Source organism: Lepidochelys olivacea (assembly GCF_965140295.1).
Source record: "Lepidochelys olivacea isolate rLepOli2 genome assembly, chromosome: 1".
In the NCBI taxonomy this organism is placed as follows: Eukaryota; Metazoa; Chordata; order Testudines; family Cheloniidae; genus Lepidochelys; species Lepidochelys olivacea.
Window position 1 is genome coordinate 150,569,558 of NC_140411.1, and position 20,601 is coordinate 150,590,158.

The 20,601-nt window shown below is 39.5% G+C and overlaps 1 protein-coding gene across 3 annotated transcripts in view; it reads right to left on the reverse strand.

Moving 5' to 3' along the window:
• Positions 1-20,601, reverse strand: part of DMD (dystrophin) — a gene marked incomplete at both ends in the record, with an annotated part of 1,846,964 nt that overhangs the window by 1,109,133 nt on the left and 717,230 nt on the right. For all 3 annotated transcript variants that reach the window (XM_084636024.1, XM_084636023.1, XM_084636025.1), the window contains 3 exons: positions 1,770-1,940; positions 13,880-14,035; positions 16,517-16,690. In XM_084636024.1, the coding sequence (XP_084492150.1) occupies positions 1,770-1,940; positions 13,880-14,035; positions 16,517-16,690 (501 nt within the window). The remainder of the gene's footprint in view (positions 1-1,769; positions 1,941-13,879; positions 14,036-16,516; positions 16,691-20,601) is intronic.

The window sequence follows — 20,601 nt, forward strand, 5'->3', positions numbered from 1 at the left end:
TAGGGACTATTTAGAAAAGCTGGACGTGCACAAGTCCATGGGGCCGGACGAGTTGCATCCGAGAGTGCTGAAGGAATTGGCAGCTGTGATTGCAGAGCCATTGGCCATTATCTTTGAAAACTCGTGGTGAACCGGGGAAGTCCCGGATGACTGAAAAAAGGCTAATGTAGTGCCAATCTTTAAAAAAGGGAAGAAGGAGGATCCTGGGAACTGCAGGCCAGTCAGCCTCACCTCAGTCCCTGGAAAAATCATGGAGCAGGTCCTCAAAGAATCAATCCTGAAGCACTTACATGAGAGGAAAGTGATCAGGAACAGCCAGCATGGATTCACCAAGGGAAGGTCATGCCTGACTAATCTAATCGCCTTTTATGATGAGATTACTGGTTCTGTGGATGAAGGGAAAGCAGTGGATGTATTGTTTCTTGACTTTAGCAAAGCTTTTGACACGGTCTCCCACAGTATTCTTGTCAGCAAGTTAAGGAAGTATGGGCTGGATGAATGCACTATAAGGTGGGTAGAAAGCTGGCTAGATTGTCGGGCTCAACGGGTAGTGATCAATGGCTCCATGTCTAGTTGGCAGCCGGTATCAAGTGGAGTGCCCCAAGGGTCGGTCCTGGGGCCGGTTTTGTTCAATATCTTCATAAATGATCTGGAGGATGGTGTGGATTGCACTCTCAGCAAATTTGCGGATGATACTAAACTGGGAGGAGTGGTAGATACGCTGGAGGGGAGGGATAGGATACAGAAGGACCGAGACAAATTGGAGGATTGGGCCAAAAGAAATCTGATGAGGTTCAATAAGGATAAGTGCAGGGTCCTGCACTTAGGACGGAAGAATCCAATGCACCGCTACAGACTAGGGACCGAATGGCTAGGCAGCAGTTCTGCGAAAAAGGACCTAGGGGTTACAGTGGACGAGAAGCTGGATATGAGTCAGCAGTGTGCCCTTGTTGCCAAGAAGGCCAATGGCATTTTGGGATGTATAAGTAGGGGCATAGCGAGCAGATCGAGGGACGTGATCGTTCCCCTCTATTCGACATTGGTGAGGCCTCATCTGGAGTACTGTGTCCAGTTTTGGGCCCCACACTACAAGAAGGATGTGGATAAATTGGAGAGAGTCCAGCGAAGGGCAACAAAAATGATTAGGGGTCTAGAACACATGAGTTATGAGGAGAGGCTGAGGGAGCTGGGATTGTTTAGCCTGCAGAAGAGAAGAATGAGGGGGGATTTGATAGCTGCTTTCAACTACCTGAAAGGGAGTTCCAAAGAGGATGGCTCTAGACTGTTCTCAATGGTAGCAGATGACAGAACGAGGAGTAATGGTCTCAAGATGCAGTGGGGGAGGTTTAGATTGGATATTAGGAAAAACTTTTTCACTAAGAGGGTGGTGAAACACTGGAATGCGTTACCTAGGGAGGTGGTAGAATCTCCTTCCTTAGAGGTTTTTAAGGTCAGGCTTGACAAAGCCCTGGCTGGGATGATTTAACTGGGAATTGGTCCTGCTTCGAGCAAGGGGTTGGACTAAATGACCTTCTGGGGTCCCTTCCAACCCTGATATTCTATGATTCTATGATTCTATTACTGATATGTGCAATAATATGATGCTTAAAACCTTTTAAAGTCACAATGTTATCATAATTATGTAACAATGTTTTTTCACAATTTTCAACTCATCAAGTTTCCAGATTTCTGTCACTCTTTCTTGCATATTAAAGAAAGCTAAATGGTAAGTGAAGCATATGTAAATGTACAGTACTCTATATTATTACCTTGCCCCAGGCAACTTCAGCATCCAAATTAGTAGGTATTCCCTCCACCGCCGATCTCTTTGTAAATTCTGCATCTGTCACTGCCAGCCACTCTGTCAGAGCATTCATTTCCTTTCGTAGCTTCCGGGACAATTTCAAACATTTCTCTAACTCTTGTTTTTTTTCTGTCACCTGCAGAAGAAAAAATATGTGGATTTTAACTGTTTAGTCAAACTAGTTTGTACTTTCCTGCTGGCTTGTATTTTTGTATGCACGTCTGCCTTGTACTTTGTATGTTTACAATATATGATATATCTTTCTTATTCCTCTCAATATTTGTAGTTACGGTTAATGTACTGCTTATCATATCAATTTGTCTAAGATTTTTCTATACTGATAAAATCACATAATTTAATTTTGAAATTTTATACAAATTAAGTTTGAACTAGCTCACCTCCAGAATGGGGAATAACTAAAAGCTATTCCCCTCCCATTTGAAGACATATGTGTCATGTTAAATCATAGAATCATAGAATATCAGGGTTGGAAGGGACCCCAGGAGGTCATCTAGTCCAACCCCCTGCTCAAAGCAGGACCAATCCCCAATAAAAACACCCCAGCCAGAGCTTTGTCAAGCCTGACCTTAAAAACCTCTAAGGATGGAGATTCCACCACCTCCCTCGGTAACGCATTCCAGTGCTTCACCACCCTCCTAGTGAAAAAGTTTTTCCTAATATCCAACCTAAATGGCAACAGCTGAGTTAGAAGTCTTTCCTTATGACTCAGAAGTGGAGCCAAAACCCCTTTTCGGAAACTATGATTAATTTTCCCATGGATAGTTAAGCACACTAATGCTGAGCCCAACAACATTCTTTGTGCAGCAACATTGCATCTGAGGGAATTAGTATTGTACTCTAATCACTCTGTGAGGTGTGTATAGTAAATAAGATATGCGACCACACATTGAAGAAGGAAGATAAAACAAAACATTGAAAAGCTGCTCACTGAGCACCATCCATTCTATATACTAACAGAGGCAGAGGTCTTACATAAAAGCACTATATGATAATGTAATTAAAAGTTGTATCTTAATGCTTAATGCCTCACCTCCACCTCAGCTGGCTTCCTTCCACTTCCATCCGTACTACAAAGAAACCCATCAATTCCTTTCCACTACTCCAAGGTGTGGAGGCCTGCCATCTTCTGTACCCTTCTACTAGCCCATCTGCATGCCTATATAAAGAATCCCTTTCCTCTCCTTCACCTAGTGCCCCTTTACACTAGCCTGACCTGATCTCACCCACTTAAGGATTCATTCTGGGACAAAGCTGGCTACTGAAAATAAATACTGAATGACAGGATTAATAACATCCCTAAATATGAACAACCTCATCAATGGAGAAAACAGTTTGAAAAATAAAGAGGTAATTTAATTTATGCTCCTTACACATACTTAAATTAGTTTGTCATGCTTTTTCTATCACCATTAATTTTAAGAACAATCTTGAACTCTCATGAAGTCAAAAATTGAGAATTAAAAGAGTCTGTTTTCCCCAAGTTGAAAGAGAAGTGATCAAAGAAGGATATCTTAGAACTCAGTTGTAGGTCACTAATGTTTAATGAAAATAAGTGATCTCTCTGCCAACCAGTCACTATTTAAATGAAACTGTATCCCCCTGAGTTTTATTTTTAATTGTTTTTAAATTGCACAGCCTTTTTATTGATGATCCATTAGCAAAACAAAACAGCATTATACATATTATAGGTGGAGCCTGTTAGCAACACCTTTCATTAACATTGCTTAACACTTTCCATTCTAATACCCTGTTTTCAGTTCTTTATAATTTTGCCCAATTTTACATGTTCTGGCTGAAATTTTTCATGCTTGTTCTCTGCTTCGTGCTGATTATGAGTGTATACATTTCAGAAAAATGTTCATTCCAGTTCCAAGAATGAAGTTTGGGGATAATAGGTAATTTTTTTCACCCATTTATTTGAAAATATTTAGTGTATGTACCTAGAGTTTGAAGCTGAAACTTGACATTTAGGAAGGGGTCACCCTGGGGTCAGAAATGTGACTTTTGATGTCCCCATGAAAATTCACCCAGATATGGCCAAGTTATAAACTTGTGAAAATGGCCATTTGCACATGCTAGCTAGAGCTTTTTAAAAGCTTAATACTAAAATCTCAGAACATTCCATCTCCACTAAGCTCCAGATACCACATACATTAAGTATGCTCTCAGCTCCAATAAAACTTCCCGCATAGCAGGCCTAGAATTAAAGCCCTGGACAAGGGAGATGCTGCAGAGATGGAGCAACCCTCTGGGGCTATGGGAAGGTGTATGCACCCACAGCCAGGAGGAGACCATGAATTCTACTCTCACCTCTTCCACTGACTGCTGTGAATAATTTTGTGCACTTCACAATCCTTAATATTGAACATGCTCCTACCTTAGGAGGTAGGCAAGTGCAGTAGCATGTCCTTCCCTGGAACTGAGAGATTGCAACCTTAATTCAGCCCCTTTGTGTGTATACATTATGATATAGTCTTTAATTGCATGATCACATATTGCCTGTTCTAAAGACACCTGCCTCATTCAGTGTATGGGATGCACAGAGAATGAGGTGGAGAATTGTAAGCAGCAAAAGGAAATTCTCTTGCATTTAAGGCACTGAACTGAGGTCCAGAAAAGGTGGGTTCTATTTCAGACTCTGCCACAGACTTCCCATATGAAGATGGGCTCAGACCTAGAGGGCTGCAATGTTGCAGGGGGGATCTTAATTGTGGTATATCCTAACTACTCAGTGCTTGACTTTGCAACCACAACATTCTTTTAATGATGTTTTTTGTAATTATTCACACATAAGAATATGTTGGCACTTTCCCCCTTAGCCAGTTGTCCAATATAGACCAAATGTGCTTACTTTTAGGGAACACTGTAAAAAAACCAACCATCTAACTTTCAGGCTTTTCATGCATGTAGTACTTAAGAAGTTGTTTATTTATGTAAATTAATTTTTTAAATATTGTAGAGAACTTACAGAACCATGAATATATGCTGTATTTATTTTTGAATAAATTAAAGATACACATCTATAAACACAACCTTTGCTTTTGTATGTTCTTTATATAATAGAAATAAAATTCCATGATTCAGAGATCTACTGTATATGCCCAGAAGCTAATGTTATAGTGATTTTCCCCTGCTTTGTTAAAAGCAATTTTAAAATCTGTATTTAAAAGAAAAAATGGGAAACACTGCCATCTTAAGGCCTTTTGTTTTATACAATAACCCCAAATAGAATGTGTGCCATTTATACTAAAAACTGCTAATTAGCATCGTTTCTGAGATATTATTTTCTTTTTACTGAAGTGATCATTGTTACTTTTTCTGTTACTGATATTCTCTGTTACAAAACTGTACTTTTAGAGAAACTGCAATGATTTGGTAAAAAAACAAAAACAAAAACAACTCTTCATAAGATGGAAAATATTTTGACATAAAACACAAAGGAACTCACTTAAGGACTCTCTTGTGGCTTTAAGCCACATTTCTGGATCGTGGTAGATTGCTGAGGAAGGACTGTACACCTGCTGTAGGTCTTGCCTGAGAGTGTGCAGTGGTTCAGGGAGGACAGGAGAACACACTCAATGGACTGCCCCTCCCAGTCCCTTTGACATGGTCCAGCCCTCTTTTACACTGACACAGTACAGAGGCAGGGCCATAACTCCACTCCTCCTTGACTGCCAAGTGGTTTCTAGCCTTGCACAGCCATTCAGAAGTAAGGTAACCATCCCAAAGCATTATAAGTGTGTGAGACAGATATGTTTTGTGTAAACATGTGTGCATACACACACACACACACACACCCCACATGTGATGGTGATACACAAGTGACACATTTAACCTTCTGCACTCTCCTCACTAACCTGTCTCTATGAGGGCCATTTCTAAATTTTAAAACCATTGAGGGGTTTAAAACAGATGCCATTTAAAAAAGAAGTGTGCTAGGAAATTATCTCCTCCCTCCCCCGCATTTGCATGGAATTCTCATACCAAGCCCAAACTATACTGGCCTTAGACTCTAGACAGACAATATTCAGTCCTGAACCAGTGGTAGGTTTGAGGTCTGATATCACAAGACCCATCAGGACTAGAAATAGGAGTTTTCTTCCATTACAAGATAGTTTCCTAGCTTTCAGCTGGGACACAGGCACTTCTTTCTAGCTCCCAAAGGTCACAAGTTATTGGACCTTAACATGATATTGCTGTGCATATTTTTAAAAAGCTATATTTGGTAATAGATAGAAGTTTCTAAAATTTTGTTAATTATATTAGTTCTGACCATCTGAGACCTATACAATATATGGCCCCAATTCTGAAAAGCACTTGCGCACGTATTTAAGTCCATCTCTATTTAAGATAGTACTTAAGCATACACTTAACTTTAAGAATGTGCTTAAGTAATGTCTTGTAAAGGGAATCTTCCCTGAATCAGGGCATATATAAGTATACATATAAACATAAGCATGAGACAATACATTTGGGTCCAACTCACAACGTCCACGTTTAGGCAAAATTCTCAGTTGGAGTTTGTCCAAGTAAAGATGGTACACTGGACCCAAATATTTCAATCCTGATTTTTATTTTACATGAACTACTTTTCTCTTCAAAACAAAATATTTGGCAAAATATTTAGCTTTCATTAGAATATGCAGTTGGGGGAACTGAAAAGTTGAAATGCATATGAAAATACTGTATGTCATAGCCTTGGTCACTTTGTTTCACTAAAATTGTTAACGGTCCTTCCAGGTAAAAATAAACGCGAACTATTTTGTCTATTTTAACAAAAATAAACAAAGCACTTTAGGCCACTAATTGTTCTCTAACTAAACATTTCATCCTTTACCCAGTGCAAAGATACAGGTGCAGTCATTTCATGCAATCTTTTTTTTTTTTTTTTTAATGCTAAATGTAGTCTTGTAATAAATGGCATGGAACTATTTAATTTAAAGAAGTTATGAGAGATAAACCCAGTGTGCATGTATTACAAAGCACATTTTAACCCCCAATCCACACTTTTTAAAATTGATCAAACATGCCTTATTGTATTAAATGTGCTGAGTAAAATATTTAATCTCAAATGACAATGTCATCCAATCTTTCTGAAGAAGGCTTTTAGCTGTCCCAGCACTCAGAAGATTGATATTTGTTAATATCTTTGTTTATTTTACCTTTCTAGCAATTTCCAAACTAAATATAGATAATTGCCTTGATACAGGTTCCCCCAATGAATTCATTCCCGAAATGAATATTAGTTCTTCCAAAAATAATATAATTCTTAAAGGTTATTGTGTGGAGGACTGTGGGGTTTGATCACCACCATGTGCTTAAAACATAGGCTGACTCTTGTAGCTAATAGGGACTCTCTTTATTAGCTATTAACTAGCTGTTAATTTAACTTAATAAATTTTAATCTGACAAAAATTATGCATTTTCTGCTACTCTGTTTATTAAAATTATATTTATGTCTGCAATAAGCAAACATTTAAATCACAACCTTCGTCCTACAGGGTGCATTCAGCCACTTAATGCACCAAATTTACTCCAGTGCTATGGTTTTAATTAAGTCCTGTGAGCTGTGTGCTCCCAGTAGGGGCAGGAAGAGGAAGAGAATAGATTCATCATGTGTTGCTGTTAAGTGCAACATTTGCATGAACTCTCTTCTGGAGAGAAATACTGCATCTCCTCCATGGAGCCTCTGGATGGGGTTGTGCTTCAACAGCAGTATAGGTGGAGTTGGGGGAGGGGGCAAAGGAGGGTGTTGCCCCCCAAGCTACAAGCCTCAGGCAGGCAGCAGAGGAGATAGGAGACATGCTGCTCCCAGTTTGTGCCTCTGAGGCAAGGAGTCATAATGTTGTTTATAAACAGAGTGATTAACAGATAATTAAGATAACAAAGGGCTGGTCCCATGTTTTCCTAAAGTTAAATGATCTTTGCCAAGCTTGGTGAACTGCAAAAAGTAAGTATCCCAAATGATAGAAAGTAATTGTAGATTTTTCAACAATTGTTTCAATTGTTGTATTCAAGAGGTAGTAACAAAATTACTAATATGTTTCTTCGAGAAGATAACTGATTTTTTTAGACAAAGGAAATGCAGTAGATCTAATCTTCCTGGATGTCAGTAAGGCATTTGATACAGTTCCACATGAGAAATTATTAGTTAAACTGGAGAAGATAGGGATTAATATGAGAATTGAAAGGTGGATAAGGAACTGGTTAAAGGGAAGACTACAACAGGTCATACTGAGACGTGAACTCTCAGGCTAGAGTGAGGTTACTAGTGGAGTTCCTCAGGGATCGGTCTTGGGACCAATCTTATTTAACATTTTTATTACTGACCTTGGCACAGAAAGTGGGAGTGTGCTAATATAATTTGCGGATGACACAAAGTTGGGAGGTATTACCAATACCGAGGAGGACCGGAATGCCATACAAGAAGATCTGGATGACCTTGTAAACTGGAGTAATAGAAATAGGATGAAATTTAATAGTGCAAAGTACAAGGTCACATACTTAGTGACGAACAAGAATTTTTGCTATAAGTTGGGGACTTATCAGTTGGAAGTGACAGTGGAGGAGAAAGAACTGGGGGTATTGGTTGATCACAGGATGACTATGAGCTGTCAGTGTGATTGATCTGTGCATGGGCAACTCGTGGGAGGGACAGAAAGGGGGGCACCAGCAAAAAGGGGGGGGCACATGACCTCCTCACTTGACTCCTCCCCACACCACTTCCAGTCTAGGGCCCCTGCTGGAGTGGGGAGAGGCTAACTGGTTACTTGGGAAGGGAAGGGCTCTGTCCTCCCACTGCCCTGGCTCTCCATGGCATGTTCAGCTGCTCTTCCTGGCAGCCAGGCCCTAGGGTCACTCTCGGATGTTGCCTGGTGCAGCACAGCAGCTGCCTGGAAGAGTGCCAGGCTACCCCCCACCCAGCCTCAGCCTCAGCCTCTGGGGACAGAAGCTGACTCTGAGCATGCTAGAAGGGCTGGGGGGCTCTGGCTCGCTCGACCACTGTCCCCAGAAGCTGAGCCTGGGTGGGGCTGGAGGGGCAGTCTGTTGGTACCGCAGCCAGGCACTCTCCCAGTCAGCTGCTGCGCTGCACCGGGCAGAGTGCACCCCAGACAGTATGGCTGGAAGAGGAGAGAGTGACACTGTGCAGCATGCATCCCAAGCAGTGTGGCCAGAAGAGGAGAGGCTCTGGCCCCGGCCCTTCCCTCCTGGCTCTGGCCCCGCCCCTTCCACTCCCTAGGTGCTTGGGGCACCGGCCCTGCCCCCCACCAGGCATCTGGGGAGGGGCATCTGACCCTTCCTGACCGTCATAGGCATCGCTTCTGCAGCTGTGAAAAAAGCTAATGGAGCCCTAGGATGTATCAGGCGAGTTATTTCCAGCAGAGACAGAGAAGTGTTAGTACCATTATACAATCACTGGTGAGACCGCATCTAGAGTATTGTGTGCAAATCTGGTCTCCCATGTTTAAGACAGATGAATTCAACTGGAACAGGTGCAGAGAAAGGGTGACTAGGATGATCTGAGGAATGGAAAACCTACCTTACGAGAAGAGACTCAGAGCTTGGATTCAGAGTAACAGCCGTGTTAGTCTGTATTCGCAAAAAGAAAAGGAGTACTTGTGGCACCTTAGAGACTAACCAATTTATTAGAGCATAAGCTTTCGTGAGCTACAGCTCTTGGATTGTTTAGTCTAACCAATACAAGGCTGAGGGGAGATAGGATTACTCTGTATAAATATACCTGAGGGATAAATACCAAGGAGGGAGAGGAGTTATTTAAGTTAGGGATCAGTGGACCCCAGAACAAAGGGATATAAACTGGTCTTCAACAAGTTTAGGCTTGAAATTAGGCAAAGGTTTATAACTGTTAGAAGAGTGAAGTTCTGGAGCAGCCTCCCAAGGGGAGCAGTGGGGGCAAAAAACCCTAAGTGGCTTGAAGCCTGAGCTTGATAAGTTTATGGAGGGGATGGTATGACAGGACTGCCTACAATGGCATGTGGCCCATCAGCGACTGCCTGTAGCAAAAATCCCCAACAGCTGGGGACAGGACACTACCGGGGGAGGGCTCTTACTACAGAGAATTCTTTCCCAGTTATCGGCCTGGTGGGTCTTGCCCACATGTTCAGGATCTAACTGATCATCATATGTGGGGTCAGGAAGGAATTTTTCCACAGGTAAGATTGGCAGAGATCCTGGGAATTTTTCACCTTCTTCTGCATCATGAGGCATGGGTCACTTGCAGGTTTAAACTAGAGGAAGTCTTTAAAGCATTATTTGAGGCCTTTAGTAACTCAGTCAGAGGTTAGGGGTCTATATTACAGGAGTGGGTGGGTGAGGTTCTGTGGCCTGCCATGTGCAGAAGGTCAGAGTAGATGATCAGGATGGTCCCTTCTGACTTTAGTAAGAGTATCCGAGAAAGAATATACATTACAATTTTAAACCTAACCAGTGTCCCATAAGCGACTTGCCGCAAGATGTCAGAACATGTTTGTATTACAGCTGAGGTGGGCTGATATTTACTTAATTTTCTTTCTTGATATAGGAGATACCATGCTCCTGTCAGATAATTTCTAAGTTATTATCTGCAAAATCACTAAAGTTTTCAGTTGCCTAAGTAGCCCCTGGAATCCTAGTTAAAGTTGTGCCCTCCCCTCCCTGCCCCAATCTGAAATGGCACCCCTGTGGGCAAGCACGGAATTTGTATCTCCCCCACATGAGCAACCCCGTTGGCCTGATTGGAGCTGCCCCCCAAATACAGAAGTCAAACTACGCCTATGAACAACGGATGACATTTTCTATGGATAGGACAGCATATTGTTAAGTCATAATCAACAGCCTTTTGGACAGGGCAGAACCCAATCAGTATTTTCTGCTCGATTAGAACCTTCTAGAAATGAATGGATGTTTAGCTGTCAGCAGTTTTCAGTGAGTTTCAGTGTGCTTAACTATTGTTGTACATGTGCTCTGTGAACTGGTACACTGATTGAAAGTTAACAGGTTACAAAAATTTGATTCAACAAAGGCAAAGTCTATGGAGATGGAAAAGTTTGCCTTATTAACGGTACTTGCATTTAAAAAAACTATCATCAAAATTTTCAGATAAAAATAGACTGGGAAATTTCTGATAACCAAGTTTTCTTTAGCAGACCATGCAAAACTGAGAGAAGAGGAATAGATATAGTGAACATAAGAACGTCCATACTGGATCAAACCAAAGGTCCATCCAGCCCAGTATCCTTTCTACTGACAGTGGCCAATGCCAGGTGCCCCAGAGAGGGTGAACCTAACAGGTAATGATCAAGTGATCTCTCTCCTGCTATCCATCTCCACCCTCTGACAAACAGAGGCTAGGGACACCATTCCTTACCCATCCTGGCTAATAGCTATTAATGGACTTAACCTCCATGAATTTATCCAGTTCTCTTTTAAACCCTGTTATAGTTCTAGCCTTTACAACCAGGTAAGGGGTTCCACAGGTTGACTATGCGCTGAGTGAAGAAGAACTTCCTTTTATTTGTTTCAAACCTGCTACCCATTTGGTGCCCCCTAGTTCTTATATTATGGGAACAAGTAAATATCTTTTCTTTATTCACTTTCTCCACGCCATTTATGATTTTATATCTATCATATCCCGCCTTAGTCTCCTCTTTTCCAAGCTGAAAAGTCCTAGCCTCTTTAATCTCTCCTCAGATGGGACCCCTTCCAAACCCCTAATCATTTTAGTTGCCCTTCTCTGAACCTTTTCTAATGCCAGTATATCTTTTTTTGAGATGAGGGGACCACATCTGTACATAGTATTCAGGATGTGGGCGTACCATGGATTTATATAAGGGCAATAAGATATTTTCCGTCTTATACTCTCTCCCTTTTTTAATGATTCCTAACATCACGTTTGCTTTTTTGACTGCCGCTGCACACCGCATGGACGTATTCAGAGAACTATCCATGATGACTCCAAGATCTTTCTCCTGATTAGTTGTAGCTAAATTAGCCCCCCATCATATTGTATGTATAGTTGGGGTGATTTTTTCCAATGGGCATTACTTTACATTTATCCACTTTAAATTTCATTTGCCATTTTGTTGCCCAATCACGTAGTTTTGTGAGATCTTTTTGAAGTTCTTCACAGTCTGCTTTGGTCTTAACTATCTTGAGCAGTTTAGTATCATCTACAAACTTTGCCACTGCACTGTTTACCCCTTTCTCCAGATCATTTATGAATAAGTTGAATAGGATTGGTCCTAGGACTGACCCTGAGGACCAGCACTAGTTACCCCTCTCCATTCTGAAAATTTACCATTTATTCCTACCCTTTGTTCCCTGTCTTTTAACCAGTTCTCAATCCATGAAAAGATCTTCCCTCTAATCCCATGACAACTTAATTTACAAAAGAGCCTTTGGTGAGGGCTTGTCAAAGGCTTTCAGGAAATCTAAGTACACTATGTCCACTGGATCCCCCTTGTCCACATGTTTGTTGACCCCTTCAAAGAACTCTAATAGATTAGTAAGACATGATCTCCCTTTACAGAAACCATGTTGACTTTTGCACAACAATTTATGCTCTTTTATGTGTCTGACAATTTTATTCATTACTATTGTTTCAACTAATTTGCCCGGTACTGACATTAGACTTACCGGTCTGTAATTGCCAGGATCACCTCTAGAGCCCTTCTTAAATATTGGCATTACTTTAGCTATCTTCCAGTCACTGGGTACAGTAGCTGATTTAAAGGACAGGTTACAAACCATAGTTAATAGTCCCACAATTTCACATTTGAGTTCTTTCAGAACTCTTGGGTGAATGCCATCTGGTCCCGGTGACTTGTTACTGTTAAGTTTCTCAATTAATTCCAAAACCTCCTCTAGTGACACTTCAATCTGTGACAATTCCTCAGATTTGTCACCTACAAAAGACAGCTCAGGTTTGGGAATCTCCCTAACATCCTCAGCCATGAAGAGTGAAGCAAAAAATTCATTTAGTTTCTCTGCGATGACTTTATCGTCTTTAAGTGCTTCTTAGTGGGAGAATATTAATTAAGTCCTCATCATCATGTTGATATGAATCAAATGATCAAACTAAATACAACAACAGTGCCAGCTATTCTACAGTACCACAGCTTCCCAAAGGGCTAGTTTTCAAGGCATTGTATTTTCAACCCTAGCCTACCAATACTGTTGATTTATTCTTGCCCAACACTACGGAAATTTGGAAGCAGCTTCTGCAAGGAGAGAGGATCTAAGTATGAAATCCTAAATAGGTCTATGAAGGTGTATGAGGAGCAAAATAGGTATAAATTATTCCATATGCTCATGAATACAACATTCTGTGTGGTTTGCATATACAAAAATCAGTACCTATCACAGTGAAAGTAAGAATGTAAACAGGCATGCAAGGGTTCTAACTGGAGACAGTGCACAGCCACATGAGGCATGTACAGGGGAAGAGTTACCACACAAAACCCATTAATGTGTGTATAGTCACATGCAAGAAGCCAGCTGCAGTGGTATTAAAATTTCCCCATAGGGATGCTGCAACAGCAACAAGCATCTTGGTCAACTGACCTTTTCATGGTGGCCTGCAGAATGAGGCATTCTGAGATCTATGCAAATAAGAACTGGGAGATCTCTCTTTCTTATAATGTAATGCACAGAATGAAAGAACTGAAAAACCCATGATCTCATCTATAGATGTAGCCCTACCTAGAGTGCTTTTAAATTGGTGACTGGTAAATAGCCCATCGATCTAAAAAAGTCTTTGGAAGGCAAAAAGTAAATTCAATTTTAGGAAAGAATAACCTTAAAACCTGATAAAGAAATCAATATTACATGTCTCTGAGTTTCGCATATTTTCTTGGACCTAACTGAATATTTATCTAATTGATTGTTTTTGGCTTCCTAACAAGGATTACACTTTTATAAACAGAGGTAGGATTGATTTCAGAGACTTAAAAGGAATAAACAAACAATACATGTTACCACACAGTACAAAGAATGTACTTAGCTTGAAAAGCCAGAAACAGAGCCTGGTTTTGCATTGTATATCAGAGTACATACCAGAGCACCCAATTCATTATACTGCAGCTTCAAAGCTGTAAGTCTTTCATCCAGTTCTTTGGGCTTCTCTGTCTGTTGTTTCTGAACAATCTGACGTCCAGTTTTTATCACTGTTTCCACTTCAGACTTCACCTCACTCAAGCTTTTATACAATTTCTAATCAAATCAACACAGAAGAGAGAAACACCAAAATTAATAAAATAAATGAATAAAAGCAATGCAATCTTGGGACTGAAGTGATTATGCAGAACTACTACCAATCTTGGCATTGTTTGGTGCATAAGAGCGTCACCTGTGAGACTGTGAGGACCCTCAACTCCTATGGAAACTAAAGGAACTTGAGATGCCAGCTTCTAGTTATGCATAAATCACATACAGATAATGCAAAAGCATTTACAAGACTGTTAGAGCTTTATTTATTAATCAGAATTCAAAATTATATGTCCATGTCTACATTTGACTTATTCATCTAGAATGTTCTGCTATTGTTGGTTTTAACGTCCCACCGGTGGCAGCCATGGTGGAAGTGCTGAGTCAAGAAGCCAGTGGCCACCAGAATTTGTAACATCATAAGACAAAGGTCTGCTCTCAGCTGGTTTAGACAATACAGCACTTAATAGCAGCTGCCCTACTCACGTCCTCAACCACCCACAATCTAAAAGCCTAATTTGAGCAGAAATCTGACAGTTCCCCATACACTAAATCCTTCGACTGATACAGCACAGATTTCCCCTTCCATTTAATTATGTTTAATATTGCTTTTAATGGTCTAAAAAGCAAAGAGATTTACTGCCTTTTAAAGAAAAAATATATTATATACCTCCATCTATCTTTTCTAATTGTTTCAAATGACTAAGCAGCAAGTGTGGACAAAACAAACATTTATTTAAGTAATGACATGCAATCAGTGTGCATAGACCATGCTTTCCCCTTACCTTTTAAAAGAATGAGGATTAAAAAAGGGATAGCTCTACCTGTCTGCCCAAACCCTGATTCCCTGGATACAACAACAACATCTATATACATATAACAGGGTTGCCAAATAACCTGGTATCCAAAATAACTGATCTAATATTTGGCACCCACAGAAATTATTTTGGATAAACCTTATCCAAACAAACATCCTTAACTTTTTTCTGTTTAAATATGTAATTTAACTTTGTTTCCTTCATTGCATTTAAAATTGAATTCTGTTATGGCACTAGAAATTTATTACACTGAACTGGGAAAGAGACACTCCTCTGAACTATAGAATATCAATAAACATAAAAAAGTGAAGAATTTAAATGGCAAGGTTCTTGAAGTTTATTGTTGCGGTTCTTTTAGCTTCATTATATGCTCTCACAATTTGTTGTGATGTGCTGAAATAACTTATTTCATATACCTTGACAGAGCTTTTAAAAAAGAATCTAGACTGTATTTCTTTTCTTGATGATTGAGCTTGTGTTAAGTATTTTTGTGGGGTTTTTTTATTATTACCAGTGCCTCTTGTGATATTATAGTGAAACAAATTCCATTAAGTGTAGTCCAATAAGTCCAATAAGTGTAGACAGTTCAGGTAAAGATATGATGCTTTTTCTATTGCAGACCTGATAAGAGAAACTCAGCACATCTTCTCTATAGTTTAATCTGAAGTTCATTAACAACTTGATTCTCAAAAACATATTAATATAATTTTACATATATATAAAATGGGGATATATGTCTATATCCCCATTCTTTCCCAAGGATCCTCATGTGACTTGCAAGATAAACACATACTTCATCACTGAAATGCAGCCAACTTTGTATACAGGGCACAGCAAGGAAGATAGCTGTTGTGCAGCTCATGCTGATCCACCAGCAGAGGTAAAAATTATAAGCAAGGACATTAGGACAAAACAATATGAGGTTTTCTAGTGTATCGCAACTGTAAGTACTCTTCTGCTAAAAAGTTAGTTGCTGAATCGAGGCATTGTAAACCCAGAATTTATAACTTCCATTTCATTCTTATGATAGTGTGCCTACCTGAGCTGCTGTGGTGTCTCATAAGCATTTTAGTTTAGATGCCTTATGGGACTAAATTTCCCATGATGCACCGTGGCCCTCCCCTTTGTTAAACCATCATGGTTCATCAACAGAATCCCATGACTGTAGTGCATCACAGGAGATGTAGCATGGCCAGAGAGGCCACCCTATAAATTTCCCACAGAATGGAAAGTTTGATTTTCAACCAGCTCCAGTAGCCAGTTTCAACATTTCAACCATATAATCAGTTTCCCTTGATTGTTTGTAGAGTTTGAAACACATTTAAAAGTATAGGGAAAATGTCATTTTAAAACTGCAAAAAGTGGCAGAGTGACTCAGGCACATGTGTAGCATCTAAGACAACTTAAAATTGATGAGTCCTTGATTTGCAAGAAAGAGAGAAGTAGGAAATAAACATATGGGGTGGGATTTTCAAACATTCTTAAAATACATAAGATCACAAATTTCCCTAAATTTCAATGGGATCAATGCTCCTAAATCTCTTAGGCATTTTTGAAAATCTCACCTATATATATATATATATATATAAATCCCAACGAGAAATACTTGACATGTGAAAAGACAGGAAATTATTTGAAAAAAAAAAATCACTGGACTGGACATACATACCATGCAATGATCCAACTGTGACTGCACTACCTCCTGCTCTACACTCTTCATCTCCAACTTGGGCACCTGCAATTTTACTTCATCTAAAATTCTTTTACATTCCTGTAGACGCTGCTCAAAATTGGCTGGCTTCTGGAACAAGCGGAACTTCATGGAGACGTCTTGAATTTTTTTCTGAAAAGTCAATATGGGTCAGTGGTAAAAATAGGAGGAAAAAATGGAGTCATTCTCAGAATGGGTTACCTATCAGTATGTTTTCTCATGATTTCTTGCACCTCAAAACATTTGATTCTTTAACTAGACCTCTGCTGACACCAGTCTTGGTTTTTATACACGGAAGAAAATCCTTCCCTTCTCACTTGCACCTGCAAAGGGCAACTAGATGCAACAGAACTGGCGATATTCTGTTGCATGGGAAAGAAGGGAATGGGTAGAAGGTGTCTGTGTAAGGATCTATACTATCAGTGCAGAGCTGATGGTGAAAGCTCAATGTTTACTAGCATGCAGGGGGATTGGGATTGGTTCCAGTATCCATTTTCCCTGCAAAGGGAGATCACACTATACATAAGACACCAGAAATGCAGCTCACTTCCATGATATATTTTTATAGGGATTGGGAGATTATCCTTCCTCTACTCACTGTAAAGAAGCCCTGCATGAAGCTTGTGCACTGTTCATAGGCTTGGCACAGGCTCTGGGATTTGATTCTCATATAATCAGAGATTTTAAAGGTAGAAGGGACCATTGTGATCATCCAGCTTGACGACCTGAATCTACCAGTTAACTGCACTAATGGTAATCATTAGTGACCTCGGCTTTCTTAGAATCAGTGACCAAGAGGTCATCTGCACCAATATATTTTCCACAGTATGCATCCAATGAAGTGAGCTGTAGCTCACGAAAGCTTAAGTTCAAATAAATTGGTTCATCTCTAAGGTGCCACAAGTCCTCCTTTTCTTTTTGCGGATACAGACTAAAACGGCTGCTACTCTGAAACCAATATATATGAATTGCATAAAAGCTAGTAAAGTCTCCATTGTACCAATTTACATTTCCTCTTTATTGTTGTTCTCACCCAACGAAGTACTCATGTACTCCATCACATTTTGCCCTTTTGGGAAGGGAGGGAGGGGAAGATGGGTTATTAAGCCATGTATTACGCTGATTTTTGTCTAAGAGGGTCTAACACTTGGGTACCCTAAAATGTAACTGGCTGTCACTTACATATAAGTAACCTTGACAGTAAAGTGTTTTATACAGACTGCAACTGTGGAGTTTCAGGCAAGGAAAGGACACAATCCTTTTGGTCAATAATTCAGTGTAATGTTTATACTTTTAGATTCTCTGGTTATTATATTTTAATAATTCTGAAGTATTATTAATAATTTGTATTCTTCATTCACCTGCAAGGAAAGGGAGTCAACTGAGCATTTTCCTTCTTCTAGAGCAAGATGTGTTAAGTAACAAAAGATCATAAGGTTATTATAAGGAGGAGGGAGAAAAATTGTTCTCCTTAATCTCTGAGGATAAAACAAGAAGCAATGGGCTAAAATTGCAGCAGGGACAGTTTAGATTGGACATTAGGAAAAACTTCTTGTCAGGATCGTTAACCACTGGAATAAATTGCCTAGGAAGGTTGTAGAATCTCCATCATTGGAGATTTTAAAAGAGCAGGTTCGACAAACACCTATCAGGGATGATCTAGATAATACTTAGTTGTGCCATGAGTGCAGGGGACTGGACCAGATGATCTCTCAAGGTCCCTCCCAGTCCTATGATTCTACAATAAGCAAAATAACCCTCCTCCTCCCCCGCAAATAGAAATGTTTCCTTTTGTCCACTGTATGACTGCTTTGAGCAAATCATCTACTTCTGAATTCCCAACAATATCACTTTATGATAAAGGACATGGGACTGGTTTTCAATTCCTCAAAATATTTCTAACCTACTAGGAGTAAATGGTTCATTAGTTACCATGACAAAATAAGAATATTGTTTTAGCTAAACCTGCTTTCCCCCCTCCTTCTCTCAGGCTCAGAACATCGCTCCCAAGATATGTTAATACAAAAAAAGAGATAAGTTTGGCAAAGGAGTAGCAGTTCCATCACTTTAAGCACAATTATATCTTTTTTACAGCTACTTTCTGCCTAGATATTTCAGTGAATATCATCACCATATTGAGTAGGTAATGCATATAAGGAATTTTTCTTAGAGCAAAAAATAAATGTGTACAGTATTTATCTATAAATGTCTCTGCTCTTGCACTGTCTTAAAACTGGAGTAGCAAAGTGAAAAATCAGGCAACTTTTTAGTTTAAGTATAATGTGTTTAGTTTTCAGTAAAACTGTGATAGTGATTAATTTTATGTACACACAAAAAAACCTTTAAAATTTGTAAATTAACCAATTTTGGTTCAGATCTAAGTAACTGCATGTTATCTAAATGAGTCAATTCAGATTGACAAAACTCATAGTAATGTGCATGATCATTTAGAGGCCTTTTGAGGAACTCTCTCAGGACAAAAGGGTGTTAAGGAATCAACTCTATCACACGTAGGAAAAGAAATTAATGGCATATGTATCAAACAACTCCAAAAACATTAAGGCCTAAAAATCTCAGTAACCGGATCATCTCTCCATCTGTTCATCTCCTCCTGTGAATAAGACCTGTTTTAGGGAGGATATTCTTCTCCCAATACACACACATCTCCATAAAGGTTAGCGTTTCCCTAACTTGCCCAGTATGCCCAGAAGTGTTCACCAGTTGTGTTGCTGAATGTACAAGGATCTATGTACGGATCCTTTTGAACCCAGCATTTAATTGATGGAATGCTGGCAGTATCAGAGTTGCCATGGAGACCAGCAGGGAGAGAGTTAACAGGAGATATGTATGTAGGTACATATATTCATCAAGGAATGAATAGATCCCATAAGGAAGAGGAGATATTAAATAGCATAAAATGTGTTTTTCAAAATAAATAACTATTAACATTTTATTACTTGGCTTTTCTATGTCCCTCAGCACCAAACATTACACACAAGCATTAATCAATTCATCCTCTCAGCAAGTCTGTGAGCTAAGGAAGTATTATCATTCCCATTTTAGAGACTGGGAAATTGAGGCATGCATATTAAAGACGACTTTGGAAGAGCTGGGGAAAAAACAGATAACCTTGCTCATTGTCTTGTGCCTTAACCACAAGATGAAACTCTTGCTCTCTGCTGTTAAATCATGGTGTTTTGCTTACCGTACCATGAAAGATGAGATGATCAGTGATGTATTTTAACATGAGTATCAATGTATTTATTTCACAGCACCATGGAAGTTTAGTATTCATGCCAAAAGTTGAATAGACTGAAGAGGATTATTGGGCCAGGAATGTTTCAAAGACCATTTGGGAGGGCACAAAACAGAAAATGGAATTTTCTTGCTCCTAAATGTAATTAAGCCAGCCCTCATATCAGACGTGTCTCCCTTTGTTTATTAAGTGAGTTGGAATAACATGTTAGTTATCACTTTTAATCAGCAATCAATTGCTCAGGCTGGACTTTAGTACTCCACTTACATCTGGCAAGTGCTTAAAATACGGGAACTGTAAATGAGGGTACATATCCTGCAAATAGTTCTCCAAAAATATTCACAGTACACAGAAGACTTATTAAAATCATACTTTTGTCCCTAAAATGGAGTCCCATAGACTTGCCAACTGGTCTATTTTTAATACAAATATCTTAATATATCTCAAATGATGATATACCCAACAGATCTTGCATGGTGTTACTTTTTATGCTATTATTACACTCAAAAGATCTACTCCACAATAGGTCTACTGATTTGATTAAAAATTTGATATGTGCAGCATTAGATATGTGATAATTTTTGACCATTTTGGCCATACATTGTGGAAGGCAGGAATAAAAAAAAATAAAATATAGCGGGAGATTTGTCATCAAATTCTGTGATTTGTTAAGCAGACTACTGCTACATAGTAGCTCAAAGTTTCAAGGAACAACTGAACCACCACATATACATAAATATAAATCATCAAGAATATTTCAACATAGAAACACAGTGTTGTGTATAGG